The 17,616-nt window shown below is 35.2% G+C and overlaps 1 protein-coding gene across 5 annotated transcripts in view; it reads right to left on the reverse strand.

Annotated features, from left to right (window-relative positions):
* Positions 1–17,616, reverse strand: part of PCDH11X (protocadherin 11 X-linked) — a 421,474-nt gene that overhangs the window by 245,359 nt on the left and 158,499 nt on the right. Inside the window, exon 4 of one of the 5 annotated variants that reach the window (XM_082715961.1) lies at positions 16,016–16,925. The exons of the other annotated variants lie outside the window; for them this stretch is intronic. Within the exon in view, the coding sequence (XP_082572087.1) occupies positions 16,911–16,925 (15 nt within the window). The 3' untranslated portion in view covers positions 16,016–16,910. Of the gene's footprint in view, positions 1–16,015; positions 16,926–17,616 lie in introns of those variants that run through there. 5 annotated transcript variants of the gene reach the window in all.

Below are 17,616 nucleotides of genomic sequence, written 5' to 3' on the forward strand. Positions count from 1 at the left end.
AACAATAACATGCTGTGGTAGATAAGAGGATAAGATAAGATAAGAGGATAGGATAAGAGGTAGATAAGAAGGAATATTCATCTGGGTCAGGAAAATTAAAGGAGAATGTTTGGTACAGAAAGTATATTTAACATTAAAGAAAAATTACACAGGTCCATATGCAGGAATGAGGACTGGAGAGAAAGGGAAAGAATTTTAGGTGAGAATAAACTTTCTCCCCAACAGGGATGCAGGACACAGTTCTTCACATTGCAGAAACCATAGGCTGCCCAACAGGTTATAGCATAAGGTGAATGAAGGGAAGTATTTTGAGATTATAATTTTCTTAAATATAATCATTAAGAGCTCAAGAGTACCTCTTGGCCTTTATTCTCATTATACCACCATTTAATGTGATGTTTGTTGATTCTCTTTATTCCTTTTCTTTGTGGAGGAATTTCTAACAATTTTGCAAATATAATAAGCATGTTAAATACAAAGGAAACAGAATTATGATCTAGAGACTTCTTATAGAGGCCATTCTGAAACTAGTTACAAGCAGACTGAGAGAACATCAACCAGCTAAATGATTTCAAAATTTGTTTCTGCAATGGTACCATTATGCATATTTCAGGCATGAGAATAATGTTGTGGTAAAATTCTAATTAGATTTGGTTTTTCAATAAAGAACTGCTTCTTTTATATTTATTTACCCTTTGAAGATTGAAATCATAGATTGTCTTTCACCTGGGGAGGGACAAATGGCAGAGGAGTAGGAGACCCTATTTCAACTGTCTCCTGAATTGGGCTCAGTATCTACCAGAACCCTCTGAACACTCAAGAAATCAGTCTGAGATGTAAGATTTTATACTTCTGGATCTCTATGGTGGCAGAAGATCATCAATAGAGAGGTACAGAGGAGTGGGAGGGCTTGGACTGATATTGGAGGATAAACAGAAGGGGGAGGAAGCCACCAGAAGTGACCCTTTGGAAAGTAATACCCCAATATGAAAGTGCCCTGTGCTAGGACCAAAATTAGCTTGGAAACTGGTTAACAACACTCAGAAAGAATAAAGGTACTTAAGGAGTAATTGGTTGGATTGGGTGGCTAGAGGCACACACCCAAGCCCACAGTCCCAGGGCTTCCACAGCCAGTGATCGCCCATTCCTGGTAGAGTCCAGCAAGGGCTGCAGTTTGCCAGTCTCTGGGTCCACAGCCATCCACTGCTTGTACCACCTCTAGGACTGAGCACACCCAGCATGGGCATGGGCTCAAGACAGTAGTCCTAGGAACAGCAGCCACCGGGGTGGGGCTCACCTGGATCAGCATCACTAGTGGTTTTAGTGGCATGGGGTACGGAGACAAGCAGGGGCCTTGGGTGTCCACTGAGACAATGGCTGGGGATATGCCTGCCTTTGGGAGGTTGTGGTGTTCAATGGAGTGTGCAGTGGGGGAGATTGTGTGTTCTGGACCATTCAGAGGGGAGCAGACTGAGGCTATTCTCTGGGGCAGAGGGCTGGGTGTAAAGAGTTTACTTTGTTCTGACCTTCCAAAAAGGCTCAAAAAGCCACCAAAGAACAAAAAAACTCCAGAGAACAAAAGCCTAAAAACCACTTTCCATGGAGCCCAGCCCCTCGATAGGGGGCAGGGTGACTCAGCCCATACAAGACTGACTGGAAAACAATGCAGTACCCTCCTCCAGAAGACAAGCCAAAACAGCAAAAGGACAACCACAGGGTCATAATAAAACTGTAAAACCCCACCATCAGGGGAAAGCAATATATTTAGCTCCAGGTATTATCACAAAAACTGTATATTTCATAGATAAAGTTTTGTCCTTTTTTAAATTCATACTCATAATTCTTGTTCTTTTATTTTTCTCTGTACTTACCATTTCAGCTAGATGTTTAATACTTCATATTCCATAATAAAATTTTAACTTGAAATTTGTCATAGATATACTGGTGTTTCTTTTCTTTTTTAAAAAATAGAGAGAGAGATAAGCTTCAAAGTAGTCCTTTTTTCCTATTCAATACTACCCCTATATATATACACCAGTTTTAATTTAATTTCCTGTATCTCTGGAAAGTTAAGTCCCTTAACAAAGATAACAAGATGCACCCAGGAAGAACTGAAATAACTTTCCTCGCCTACATCGAGGGTTTATAACCACCTTCATCTTATTTTTTTGTCAGTGTTTCTCTGTGTTTGTTCTTGTTTTTGTACTTTATAAATATTATTCTTAGCATTTATTTTGGCTGGGTTTTTCTGTCTTTCTTTTTCTTTTTCTTTTGTCAGTCTTTTTGGCTGTTGGTTTTTGTTTTTGTTCTTTATAAATCTTACTTGTGAGGCTCCTTTTGGCTGGGTTTTTTCTTTTCTTTTTTTGTTTCTTTCTTTTTGCTGGTGACTTCTGATTGCTCCAAAACCTTCCAGAGTGCCACTTGCCTGGATTGTGGTTGATATTTTCAGCTATACATCCCCTCAACCACCTCTCACCAAAATGACTAGAAAGAGGAACACCCAACAGAGGAAAAATTCTGAGACTGTGACATCTACCACAGAACTACTGGATATGGACATAAACAATATGTCAGCAATAGAATTCAGGGTAATAGTTATCCAGTCAATGCCTGGGTTGGAGAAGACCATTAGGAAAACATAGAATATATAAGGGCAGAATTGAGAGCTGATCTGGCAGAACTTAAAAATGCTATCAATGATATCCAACCTAATCCAAATACTGTAACAACTAGGGTAAATGAGTCAGAAGGTTGAATTAGCAATCTAGAAGAAAAATTGATGGAAAAAGAAGGATCAGGAGGAGGTATGGAACAAACAGATTAGAAGCCATGACAACAGAATTAGGGAAATAATAATAGCTCCAGGTTTTAGCCTCATCACTAGGGACCAATGGCTCATGCAAGCTTGAAAGGGAAAGTTCATTTAGTACTCTCATGAAGGACTAAGAGAATAGGAGTATATCTGTTTTGGTTAAAAAATATTTATTCCTAAGCATAAGCTTTGAAATGTTTTAGAAATTATGGCCTTTATGGAATAACAACCCTTATGATCTTCCAAGAAGTTTTAGGCCCTCAGCTGTACATAAATTCAACAATTTAGACCCCCAACCAGTATTTATTTGCACTGACAGAGAATAAATCATAGAGCAATAAACACTAATTGCAGAAATTGCGATGAAAATTCACTGGGATTAAGCCAATAGAAATATAACATGTTAAAAATGTCTATATTTAAATGTTTTTATTCTTACATGCCAATATACCAAAGATGCAATAGTTAATTTCTGAAAAATACTGAACTCCCTTACTTTTTAACTGCATATATATTAATGTGCAATTATCATTATTTTCAAAAGAAAGGGTATTTTCTTCAATAGTAATATAAAAATGTCTAATATATGAAGAATACATAATTACATATAGGTCTCCTATACATAATAAATTAAAAATTACTGAAATGTGTTCTCAAAAAATGAGCAACAGGGTGCCTATGTGACTCAGTTGGATAAGCATCTACATTTGGCTCAGATGATCCTGGAGTTCTGGCATCAAGTTCCATGTCAGGTACCATGCTCAGTGGGGAGCCTGCTTCTCCTCCCTCTGCCTGCTGCTCCTAATCCTCGCTTGTGTTCTCTCTCTCTGTCAAATAAATAAATAAAATCTTTTAAGAAATGAGCAACAATTTTATAGCTTCCTGAATCACAGTCTTTCTTCAAAGAGTTATCTCAATGTGGAAATGGTCACTCAATAACAAAATGCAGTTCAATTATAGAAAATTGATAAATGTATGTCACTATAAAAGTCCATGGTAGGTGTCATTAGAAAAAAGTAATAAACTGGAGTATTTGTCAAAGTCTTTGATACTCAAAAATAATAGATTTGTGTGTTTAAATCTGAATCATATGATATTTCATATACAGAAATCTTTAGATATATCCTTTTAATAAAAAATTAATTTCTCACTCATGCATGTATTTAATAAAAGTAAATATGTCTAGTTGATAATTTATTCAAGGCAAAATTTATTATTGTTCAGTGAAGAAAAAGATAGTACCCTTCACAGTATATTTTAATTTAATACTTTAAGATATTATAGGCTATTTACAGTGTTTCTTAATTTTAAACATTAAATTGTCAGGAATTACATGAGAAATATCTGTATTCATGTTCATATCACTTAATATTTTAATTAAAATAAATGCTATTTAAAAACTGTTTGCTTTAGAATTTCATCACATTTATTAAAATGATATATTAATAACCACTTTAAGGTCAAAATAAGTGAAGAGTTTTTTAACTAATACTGGTTATTTATGTGGTACTCATTTATCCTTTTGCAACTGTAAAATAAACAAATGGTATTTTAAAATTAATAGAAGTTCAAGAAATGGAACCTAGAATTATTTACTACTTTATCGATATAAATACCAAATTATATCACCTTACATTGCCTGGTTTTAATTTGAAAATTTAGAAAGAAGCAGATGTCTTGGACTGTGATTTCAAAACCTTGCATGTTTGTATAACCAAATTACATTGTTATGATTTTCCCTGGATTATTATAAGGCAAAATATCAAGACTAAAAGAGAAAAATGCTCTTCTCATAGAAGAATACTAATAAGGTAGTTGTATTAGAACATAACTTTACTTAAGTTTTATAAATTGCAGTCTACTATACGAACAGGTCTAGTTTTCTAAGTGTCATTTTCTCAAATGACCAGTAACATTAGCAATAACTCCTAAAGCATCCAAAATACTGAAGCATAGTTCTGCCTTAATGGCAAAATTCTGAAACAATTGAGAAAGGAAATGTTTGCCATTTAATCTTTTTTATCTTTAAAATTTTATTTATTTATTTGTTTGTTTGTTTGTTTATTTATTTGACAGACAGAGGTCACAAGTAGGCAGAGAGGCCAGCCAAGAGAGAGAGGGAGAAGAAGGCTCTGCACTGAGCAGAGAGCCCTATGGGGGGTTCATTCCCAGGACCTTAGGATCATGACCTGAGCTGGAGGCTTTAACCCACTGAGCCACCCAGGCACCCTGTGTAATTTTCTTTTGTTGTTGTTAGAGAGAGCAAGTGGGAGTGGGAGACAGAAGGGACCAGGGAGACAGAAACTTATGCAGACTCTGCACTGAGTATGGAGCCCATTGTGGGGCTCTATCTCATGACCTGAGCTGAAATCAAAGTTGAATTCTTAAGTGGCTGAGTCACCCAGGTGACGCAGTTTATGTCATTTTCAAAATGCTTTAGTCCTTGGTAAAATCTTTACCCCACTGGAAAATATTGTAAAAACATGTGACATCTCCATTACAATTTCAAAATACTTAAAGGTTAAAAGCTATTTTATATATTTATATCTTATTGGCATGATTTTTCAATATCAATCAAGAACCCCAGTGTGAGATGGACGAACAAATCAATTAAGATTTCTTTTTATGTTAATAGATGACAAAATAAGATTTTATTGTGAAAAATATATTGAATTAAATCTTCATTAGGAACATTTTTTAAAACGTAAAGTCTTCCCTTGATTTTTTTTTAAATTTTTTCAGTGTTCCAAAATTCATTGTTTATGTACCATACCCAATTTTTCATGCAATACATACCCTCATTAATACCTACCACCAGGCTCCCCATACCCCCATCCCCTCCCCTCTAAAACCCTCAGTTTGATTCTCAGAGTCCACAGTCTCTCATGGTTCATCTCCCCCTCCGATTTCCCCCAATTCACTTTTCCTTTCCTTCTCCTAATGTCCTTCATATTATTCCTTATGTTTCACAAGTAAGTGAACCTATATGATAATTGACTTTCTCTGCTTGACTTATTTCACTTAGCATAATCTCTTCCAGTCTCAGTCATGTTGATACAAGTTGGGTATTCATCCTTTCTGATGGCTGGGTAATATTCCATTGTATATATGGACCACATCTTCTTTATCCATTCATCTGTTGGAGGGCATCTTGGCTTTTTCCACAGTTTGGTGATTGTGGTCATTGCTGTTATGAACATTGGGGGTACATATGGCCCTTTTTTCACAACATCTATACCTTTGAGGTAAATACTCAGTAGTGCAATTGCAGGGTCATAGGATAGCTCTATTTTCAAGTTTTTGAGGAATCTCCACACTGTTTTCCAAAAAAGCTGCACCAACTTGCATTCCCACCAACAGTGTAAGAGGGCTCCCCTTTCTCCACAACCTCTCCAACATTTGTTGTTTCCTGTCTTGTTAATTTTTGCCATTCTAACTGGTATAATGTTGTATCTCAGTGTGGTTTTGGTTTTAATTTCCCTGATGGTTAATGATGATGAACAATTTTTCATGTATCTGTTAGCTCTTGATTTTCCAAAATACTTAATGCTACCTAAAAGCAATAACAACTTCGTCCTCTGATATCTGTCCATGAATTCCCAACTCCTTTGTACTTCTCCATTGATGATCCTCTGCCACCACAGAGATCCACTAATGTATAATCTTACATCTCAGGCTGATTTCATGGGTGTTCAGAGTGTTCTGGTAGATATCCTGCTCAATTCAGCAGACGAGTTGAAATAGGGTCCCCTATTCCTCTGCCATCTTGTCCCCTAACTTCAAGCAATAACAGTTTTGAAATGTACTCTCTCTTCTCTCTTTGCAAAGAAGATTCTTAAAATCTTCTTCAGGAAGATTCTTAAAATAGTATATTTTACTTAGCTACAGTAAGTATAAAGAGTAACTTACCTGTAGTTGAATCAGTAACTTAAAGGAAGTATATATAGCAATCCCTCAAATATGGTGGATTTGAACAAATTATGACAAAAGATTCTGAATGACAGCAGCAACCTCACAATATCATATCCATTATAAAATCCTGATCTCCTCCATTTTCTAGCCATGTCACATATATTAGATATTAACTACCCAACTAGATTGCCAAAGTGAAGCAGAGATGAGTGGACTGAGCGAACTGCAAAGAAAAGGCAGCTGTAAGTAATGGGGGAAGAATTTGAGCATATAAAATACTGTGGGAAGGGATGATTATTTGCACGTTGGACTTTGAATATAATCTCTAAGCACTTTGTAATCAGTAAACTTGCTCTGATAGTACTTTCCTAAGGAACAGAGTCACTGAAACTCCCTTTAATCAGCTCTCATCCTTATCCTGCTCTGTGGCAGATGTGCATTTTACCAACAAAATAAGCCAGAGTCTCCTAATGCATAGACTACACTCAGGGAGTGTAATAAGCACTTCTAGAAGTTACATTAACTCTTTCTAGCACTGACACATTAATTTACAATGGTAACCTCTTATATTCCAAAAAATACAAGAAAATGTCAAAATCAAAGTTGTATGTAGGTTGCTCACAATCGCTCATTTAGTCTTCTTTCCAACCTTGCACAATTTGTAGTTTAAGCAAAAAATCTCAGAAGAAAAGCAAAGGCATCTTGTTGCTGTTTCTGTGTTTTGGGCCTCCTTCGTGCCAATGTTTACATCTTTTGAGTCCTAGAAAAATTATTCAGAGGATGATAAGTAGAAAGAAATCATGACTATTTCACTTTCATGGTATTTTAAAAAAGAAATGTGAAAGGAATTCATACATGGTAATTCATAGAGAATAATAGAGGCTAGTTTGAGTGAAGGAAAATAACCTGAGGGAATATTTTATAGATTTCTGTGGACTATTTCTAAGGACTTTATATTTTACTCTAAATGAGAAGGTGAGCTACTGGAGATTTGAACAGAGAAATTAGATATCTTCCTTCTTAACAGTCTCTCTCTGGATTCTATGTTGAGAATATGTATCAGAAAGCAAGTGGAAAGTAATGAGACAATTATAAACTATTGAACTTATTCAGGTAAGAGATAATAATGCTTCTATATATTCAGGATAGAAATAGTGAAGGTGGTCAGAAATGTTTGTTTAATAAAATCTAAGTCTGACTTAGAGTCACAAGTATGAAGCTTAAAAATGAAGACCAAATTTTTAAGTCTGCCTTAATCCTTGTTGTCAGTATTGTACTGAATATGAGGTGTGTAATGGAACTCACAGATAGTCTTAAAGAAGTTTTAGGCAATTTTCAGACTTCCCTCACTGTATAATCTTTATTTTTTTATTTAAATGCAATTAGCCAACATATAGTACAGCCTCAGTTTTTGATGTAGTACTCAATGATTCGTTAGTTGCATAGAACTATGATCTTGAAATAAATTTTAAATTTACTTTTATTTTTCTTGATTAGTTAATGAGATTTTGATGGCACTGACTGTGAAGGGAGCATTATGTTAGATATTGTGACATAAGTAAATAATAATTAGAAACTCTATATTTAGATTGGAAGGGGAAAAGCTAGATACTGAGAAGGCTGGTAGAAGAACTATCAAGGAATTCAATGTAAAAGAGACAGCACAGCTAGAACTCATTAATGACAAATCGTAAGAGAAAAATTAAAGTTAATGGTGAAAGTCTATATTTTTAAAGCAAAAAAAATTAAATATTAATTATACATAATTCAGATGGCAAAATATATGAGGAAGTTGATTTCTTTGCAGTTCAATGACATTGAAATGGTCATGTGCACATTCATACAATAACTGAGACCTTATATTCTGGCTGAAACATTGAATGTTAAATCAGTTCCCTCAGGAATATTATAGTTTGGTTTGTATAAGTGAGTCAGATAGTTAACTTTATTTTTGAAGCTGTAGGATTATATAGATTTTATAATGCTTTCTTCATGCATGGACTAACCACTAAGTATAATTGATAGATGTAAAATTCATGAATGAATGGAAGAAAGAGTAGTGATATGGTATTACTTTCATGCTTCGCTTGCTATACCTTACACAGGATCTGATAAACCCAATTTATGATACATGGTTCTGTCTTTCTTGACCATGACAAACACAGTCCCTTTGGCTGTTTAAATTACTCTGCATGTTTCCTATCCTTCACCTAAGAAGCAATCAGTGAAAATTGTTTTGTCCCCCTATGCTCTATATTATTTGGCTTCTGTGCAGCTAGTAAATGAAAATTTTTCTAGTATGAGAACATTTAGATACTGATTAGGAGTTTTCTTATACAGATAAATAAGCTTCTTGGTAATCATATTACAGTGATATAAGAAAGCTAAATCTGATTGGTCCATACAAATAGTTATCATGTTGCTATGGCAATGAAATTATCATTGGGATACATATATACACATATGTAATATGCAAGTAACATATAAGATATTTCTTGCACATATAAGATTATGAAATGAGGTATAATGGAACTGGATGGCAGGCTATAAGGTTTTCCATGTCATTTCCAACAATGTAGAAAATAAAATTCTGTTTGTACATGTGCACATCTGTCTGTGTGTGTGCATATATATATATGCATATGTGGTGCATGCCTCTGAACATACAACACAGTTAGATATTATATGAGGCATGGATATACATTAATAAAGTTAGTTGTTTTAATTTACCTATTTACTTTAGCAGAAGGAGGGGCAGAGGATGAGGGAGTCTTAAGCAGACTCTGTGCTAAATGCAGGACCCTATATGGGGCTCCATCTCAGGACCATAAAATCAGGCTCTAAAAACCAAAAGTTGGGATGCTTAACAGACTGTGTCACCCAAAAACTCCAAATTCATCTAAACTTTATGAACCTACCATAACATATATATCCTAACAAATGCATTTTCAAGTAATCTTCAGAGACTACATTCATTAATCAAAAGGAGGCTTCTGTTGCTTACACCATTTTAGCAATATTTGACTTGAAATTGCATTTTAAGGTAACTGCTATGAAGGTACTGGCATTTTGGATTCTGTCCATTCTGGCAAACTTGATTAAAAACCAGAAACATCACTTTTATAATGATGTCTTACTTGTGATGAGCAACATTAATTATAATTCCATATAAGATTTTAGATATTAACATCTATTTACTTGTTCTATTAACTAATATATTTTTAGGTTTTTATTAAAATTCCAATTAGTTAGCATACATTGTAATATTATTTTCAATGTAAAATACAGTGAGTGATTCAACACTTCCATACAGAGCACAGTGCCCATCACAACTGCATTCCTTAATACCACCACCTATTTAAACCATCTCCTCCATCTCCTTTATGGTATGTTCTCTATAGTTAAGTATTTTCTTGATTTCTCTCTCTCTTTTTGTGCTTGTTTTTTTTTGTTTGTTTGTTTCTTAAATTCCACATATGAGTGAAATCACATGGTATTTGTCTTTCTCTGAAAGACATACCATTTAGTGTAACACTCTGTAGGTCCCTGCATATAGTTTCAAATGTCAAGATTTCATTCCTTTTTTAAAAATATTTTATTTATTTATTAGAAAGAGAGAGTGTGTGCAAGAGAGAATGAGCATGGAGGGCGGCGGAAGCAGAGGAAGAAGGAGAAGCAGATCCCCTGCTGAGCAGGGGCTTGAACCCTGGATCCTGAAATCATGACATGAGCCAAAAGCAGCTGCTTAAATGACTGAGGCACCGAGGTGCTCTGATATCATTATTTTTAAGGCTGATGAATACACACACACACACACACACACACACACACAGAAATATTAAAGAGGTGGGATATAAATAAGTGGGGGTATATATATGCCATTCATCAGTCATTGGACATGTGGGTTTTTTCTACAATTTGGTTACTGTTGATATATCCTGCTATAAACTTCAGGGTGTGTGCATCACTTTGAAACAGTATTATTGTAACCTTTGGGTAAATACCTAGTAGTGTAATTGCTGAATCATAGGGCAGTCTTATTTTTCACTTTTTTTTTTTTTTTTTTTTAGATTTCATTTATTTATTTGTCAGAGAGAGAGAGACAGCAGGCACAGGCAGACAGAGTGGCAGGCAGAGGCAGAGGAAGAAGCAGGCTCCCTGCCGAGCAAGGAGCCCGATATGGGACTCGATCCCAGGATGCTGGGATTATGACCTGAGCCGAAGGCAGCGGCTTAACCAACTGAGCCACCCAGGCGTTCCTATTTTTCACTTTTTTTGAAGAGCCTTCATACTGTTTCCCAGATTGGCTGTTGACTTTGCATTCCCACCTAACAGTGAAAGAGGGTTCCCCTTTCTCTACATCCTTGCCAATACCTATGGTTTCCTGTGTTGTTAATTTTAGCCATTCTGACAGGTGTGAGGTGTGGGGTGATAACACATTCCAGTTTTGAATTTTATTTCCTTTTTTTATTAATTTTTTATTAATTTTTTATTTTTTATAAACATATATTTTTATCCCCAGGGGATGATCCGTGATGTTGAGCACCTTTTCACGTCGATTAGCCATCTGCATGTCTTCACTGAAAAATGCTTATCCATGTCTTCTGTTCACTTTTTAATTGGATTATATATATTTGGGGTATTGAGTTTTACAAATTCTATACATGTTTTGGATACTAACCCTTATCAAATATGTCATTTGCAAATATCTTTTTCCCATTCCAAAAATTGCCCTTTCATTTTGTTGATTGCTTCCTTTGATGTGCAAAAACTTTTTATCTTGATGAAGTCCCAATAGTTCATTTTTGCCTTTGCTTCCCTTGACTCAGGAGATGTGCTTGGAAAGAAATTGCTGCAGCCAAGGTCAAAGAGATTGCGCCTGTCTTCTGTTCTAGGATTTTGATAGTTTCCTGTCTCATATTTAGGTCTTTATCCATTTCGGATTTATTTCTTTATATGGTGTAAGAAAGTGGTCCAATTTCATTCTTCTGCATGTTGCTGTCCAGTTTTCCCAATACAGTTTGTTGTAGAAACTCCTTTTTTTTTCCCTCCCACTGTATATTCTTTCCTGCTTTGTCGAGACTAATTGACCATATACTTGTGGGTTCATTTCTGGGATTTCCATTCTGTTATATTGATCTAAGTGCCTGTTTTTGTGGCAGTACCATAGTGTCTAATCACTACAACTTTATCATATAACTTGAAGTCCAGAATTTTGATGTCTCCAGCTTTGCTTTTCTCTTTCAAGATTGCTTTGGCTATTTGGGGCTTTTGTGGTTCCACATAAATTTTAGGGCTGTTTTTTATAGCTCTGTGAAAAATGTTGCTGGTATCTGATTAGGAAATACATTAACCATGTATATTGTTTTAAGGAATATAGACATTTTAACAATATTTGGTATTCCAATCCATAGGCATGGAATGTTTTTCCATTTCTTTATGTCATCTACATTTTTTCATCAGTGTTTTATAGTTTTCAGGGTACAAACTTTTTTTTTTATATGAACACAAAACATAGATTTCAGTTTCTTTTTTTAAATTTATTTTTATTTATTTTCAGCATAACAGTATTCCTTATTTTTGCGCCACACCCAGTGCTCCATGCAATCCGTGTCCTCCCTAATGCCCACCACCTGCAAGGTACAAACATTTTACCCTTTAGATAGGTTTATTTCTAGGTAACTTATGATTTTTTGTGCAATTGTAAATGGGATGATTCTTTGATTTCTCTTTCTGCTGCTTCATTATTGGTGTATAGAAACACAACACATTTCTGCATGCTGATTTGTATTATGTGACTTTACTGAACTCATGTATCAGTTCTAGCAATTTTTTGGTGGAGTCTTCTAAACGGTTTTCTGCATACAGTATCATGTCATTGGAAAGAGTGAAATATTAACTTCTTCGCTGCTGATCTGGATGCCTTTTTTTCTTTTTGCTGTTTGCTGAGATTAGGACTTCCGGTGCTAGGTTAAATAACAGTGGTGAAAGTGGACATCACTATTTGGTTCCTAACTGCAGAGGAAAAGTTCTCAGTTTTTCCTCCTTGAGGATGATATTCATTGTTGGCTTTCCTAATATGGCTTTTATTATCTTAACATATGTTCTCACTTTCCGTACTGTTTTGAGAATTTTTAACATGAGTGGATGTTTTACTTTGTCAAATGCTTCCTCTGTATCCATGGAGAGGATCATAAGGTTCTTAATTTTACTAATGTGGTGTAGCATGGTGCTTGATTTGTGGATATTGAACCACGTTTGCACTTCAGGAAAAAATCCCACTTGATTGAGGTGAATGATTCTTTTAATATACTGTTGGATTTTATTTGCTAGTTATTTTGCTGAGAATTTTTGCATTCATGTTCATCAGGAATATTGCCTTGTCTGATTTTGGAATCAGCATAATGTTGGCCTCCTAGAATGACTTTGGATGTTTTCCTTTCTTTCCTATGTTTTGGAATAGTTTCAGGATATATTTAGCTTTCTTTTTCAATATTTAGTGAAACTCCCCTATTAAGCCATCAAACCCCCAATTTTTTTTGGGGGGGGGCGCATATTTTTGAATACCGATTCAATATCTATGTTGGTTTTCTGCCTGTTCATATTTTCTATTCTTCCTGTTTTAGTTTTAGTTGTTTATATGTTTCTAGGAAATTGTCCATTTTTTCCAGGTTGTCTGATTTATTGTTCTATATATTTTCATAATATTATCTTATATTGTTTATATTTCTGTGGTGTTTGTTGTTATTTCTCTTCTTTCATTTGTGATTTGATTTATTGGGGTCATTTTCTCTTCTTTTTTGATAAGTCTGGCTGAGGTTTTATCAATTTTATTACATTAAAAAATGGCTCATGGTTTCATTGATCAGCTCTACTGTTTTTGTTTTTTTGTGTCTATGTTATCTGCTCTAATATTTATTATTTCTCTTCTTCCACTGCCTTTAGGTATTTTGCTTTTGTTTTTGTTTTTGTTTGTTTGTTTGTTTTATCTTCCTAGCTCCTTTAGGTGCTATATACTTCCCCATTATGACCTTTTCTTTTCCTCATCCCAAAGGTTTTGGATCATTGTCTTTCATTGTTTCCATGTATATTTTAATTCCTTCTTTAATTTCCTGGTTGACCAATTCATTATTTAGTAGCATGTTATTTAACTTTCATGTGTTTTTAGTCTTTCCAAATTTTTTTCTTGTGGCTGATTTCAAATTTCATAGTGCTGTGGTCCAAAAGATGCACATACAATTTCAATCCTTTTGTGCTTATTGGGAATTTGTAAACTCATATGTGATCTATTCTGGCAAATGTGCCATATGTACTTGAAAAGAATGTGTGTTTTGCTTCTTTGAGATAGAATGTTTTGAATATATCAGGTAAGTCCATCTTGTTTAATGTGTCATTCGGAGCCATTGTCTCATTGCATATTTTCTGCCTAAGTGATCTGTCCATTGATGGAAGAAGGAAGTTAACATCCCTTACTTTACTGTACTATTACCAATTAGTTCCTTTATGTTTGTTATGAATTGTTTTATGTATTTTGTTGCTCCTTATTAGGGAGCATAACTATTTATAATTGATGTTCTTGTTGGAAAATCTCCTTTGTTATGATACAGTGCCCTTCTTCATCACTTGCTCCAGTCTTTTATTTAAAATCTATTTTTTTTCTTTTTTAAAGATTTTAATTATTTGTTTGACAGAGAGAGAGAGAGAGACAGCTAAAAGAAGGACATAAGCAAGGGAAGTAGGAGAGGGAGAAGCAGGTTCCCCACTGAAAAGGGAGCCTGATGCAGAGCTTAATTCAGGATCCAGGGATCATGACTGGGCAGATGCTTAATGATTGAGCCACCCATGTGCCCCTAAAATCTAGCTTTTTTTCTTATAAATTTTGCTACTCAGGCTTTATTTTGACATCCATTTGCATGATACTTCTTTCTTCATCCCTTCCTTTTCAATTTACGGGTGTCATTAGTTCTAAAATGAGTCTCTTGGGGCACCTGGATGGTTCAGTCAGTTAAACCTCTGCCTCTTGATTTCAGTTCAAGTCATAATCTTGGGGTTATGAGATTAATCCTTGTGTCAGGCTCCATGCTTGGCCTGGAGTCAGCTTAAGATCTCCCTCTCCCTCTGCCCCTCGCTTCACTCTCATGCTCTCATTCTTTCTTTCTCTCAGAGTTTAAAAAATTAATTAAATTAAATTAAATTTTAAAAAGTCTCTTGTAGGCAACATATAGCTGGAACTTTTTAAAAAATCCATTCTGACACCCTGTTTCTTTGAGTTGGGTGTTAAGTCCATTTACATTCAGAGTAATTATTGATAAATATTTATTATTTAGTATATTTATGTATTTAGTGACATTTTATTACTTGTTTCTGGAGATTTTCTCTGTTCCTTTTTCGTTTTTATTGCTTTTGGTCTTTCCCACTTGAAGTGTCCCCTTTAATATTTCTTTCTCTTTTTTTTAGGTCGTATGTATTTACTTATTTATTTATCAGAGAGAGAAAGAGAGAGAGAGAGAGAGTTCATAAGCAAGGGAAGAGGCAAAGGGAGCTGCTGAGCAGGGAACCTAATGAAGGACTTGATCCCAGGACCCTGGGATCATGACATGAGCTAAAGGCAGACACTTAACCAACTGATCCACCCAGGTGCCCGCACTTTAATATTTCTTACAGTTCTAATATTTGTCACAATCTCTGTTAGTTTCTGTTTAGAAGACTATCTTTCTTCTTATTTTGAATGATACCATGCTAGATAGAGTATTCTTGTTTGCAGAAATTTCCTATTCACCCCAGTCAATTTAATTAATTAATTTAATTTAATTGCTTGTGCTCTCTCTCTCTAATAAATAAATAAGTAAATAAATACGATCTAAAATAAAAAAAAAGAAGGAAATATTAAAGGGGACAGTTCAAGTGGGAAAGACCAAAAGTAACAAAAACTAAAAAGGAACAGAGAAAATCTCCAGAAATAAGTAATAAAATGTCACTAAATACATAAATACACTAAATAATAAATATCTATCAATAATTAGTCTGAATGTAAATGGACTTAACACCCAACTCAAAGACACAAGGTGCCAGAATGGATTTTTTAAAAAGTTCCAGCTATATGTTGCCTACAAGAGACTTTTTAAAATTTAATTTAATTTAATTAATTTTTTAAACTCTGAGAGAAAGAAAGAATGAGAGCATGAGAGTGAAGCGAGGGGCAGAGGGAGAGGGAGATCTTAAGCTGACTCCAGGCCAAGCATGGAGCCTGACACAAGGATTAATCTCATAACCCCAAGATTATGACTTGAACTGAAATCAAGAGGCAGAGGTTTAACTGACTGAACCACCCAGGTGCCCCAAGAGACTCATTTTAGAACTAATGACACCCGTAAATTGAAAAGGAAGGGATGAAGAAAGAAGTATCATGCAAATGGATGTCAAAATAAAGCCAGAGTAGTACATGTCAATTTCTTCTGGCTTGCCAGGTTTCTATTGAGAGATCTACAGGTAGCTTTATAGGTCTTCCTTTGTAAGTTAAGAACTTATTTTTCCTTGTTCCTTTTAGGGTTTTGCTTTATTACTGTAGTTTGCAAATTTAATTATAATGTGTTTTGTTGTTGGCCTGCTTTTGTTGATTTTGATGGGAGTTTTTCTTTTCTTTTCTTTTCTTTTATCCCCTCCTGGATCTTTATGTCTCTTTCTTTCCCCAAAGTGGGGACATTTTCAGCTATTATTTCATCAAATAAGCCTTCTGTCCCCTTTTCTCTCTTCTGTACTCCTTTGATATGAATGTTATTACATTTAATAAGTCACTGAATTCACTGTGTACTCTCTTGATCTTGACCTTGATCTTGTGTATTCTTTTTCTTTTATTTTCAGCTTCATTATTTTTGATAATTCTGTCTTCTATATTATTTATTCATTCCTCTGCTTCTTCCATCCTTGAGGTTATTACCTCTAGTCAGTTTCAAATCTCAGTTATTTGATTTTTCATTTCTGACTGGTTTTTTTTTAGCTTTTTTATCTTTTCAGGAAGGTGTCTCTGATGTCTCCCATCCTTTTTTCAAGAATACCAAGTATCCTTATGATTCTTGCTTTATATTCTCCTCAGGCATGTTACTCATATTTGTTTTGATTAGCTCTCTGGCCATTACCTTTTCTTGTTCTTTCTTTTGGGATGAATTCCTCCAGCTTGGCATTTTGTCTAGGTTTCTGTCTTCTGTATGGTAAAAAAAAAAAAAAAGCCTTATTTTTCCTGCTCCTGAGGCTAATGGTTTTATAAAAATGAGTTGATATAATGTCCAGGGCCTGGATTTTCAGGAAGTATCTTTGGTGTGTGCTGTGGGTACTCTGCTCCTGTGTTTTGGCTGCTCTATCCTTCAGGCCAGTGGTCTTCAGAGATTCTCCTTGCCTTCAGTAGACAGTGTTTGAACTTTGGTCAGAATATGGTGAATTTTAACTGAGTGTTCTATGATCTGCCTGTTAACAGAGACCTGATGCTATTTCCTTTAGAACTGAAAACTTACAGAACTCTATTGGCAGTAGATGTGATGTGTACAGGGGTTTGCGCTTCTTTTTTGGGGAAAGGGCCCACTGCACCACTCCTTAGTCACAATTACATGAGAAAAGCAGTACCAGAAGACACAGGGTGGTAGGACTAGGTGTAAGCTGGTTAGGCATCCAGTGGTAGCACTGCAGTATTTACTGAAACTGATTCATGCCGGGGGTTGGGGGAGTGAAATGGCACTAACTGGCTCCTTTGTCCTCAGAGATGGGAGTCTGAGTTCTGCTTTTATTGAAGCACTCTTGAAAAAGTGTATAATTTCTCCTCATGTGTCTTAGATGTTTTTTAGATCACTGTTTTCACACTTTCTGTCTCTGGACTACTTGCCTGACTGGAGAAGTGCAGT

Source organism: Mustela nivalis, assembly GCF_964662115.1.
Source record: "Mustela nivalis genome assembly, chromosome: X".
NCBI lineage: Eukaryota > Metazoa > Chordata > Mammalia > Carnivora > Mustelidae > Mustela > Mustela nivalis.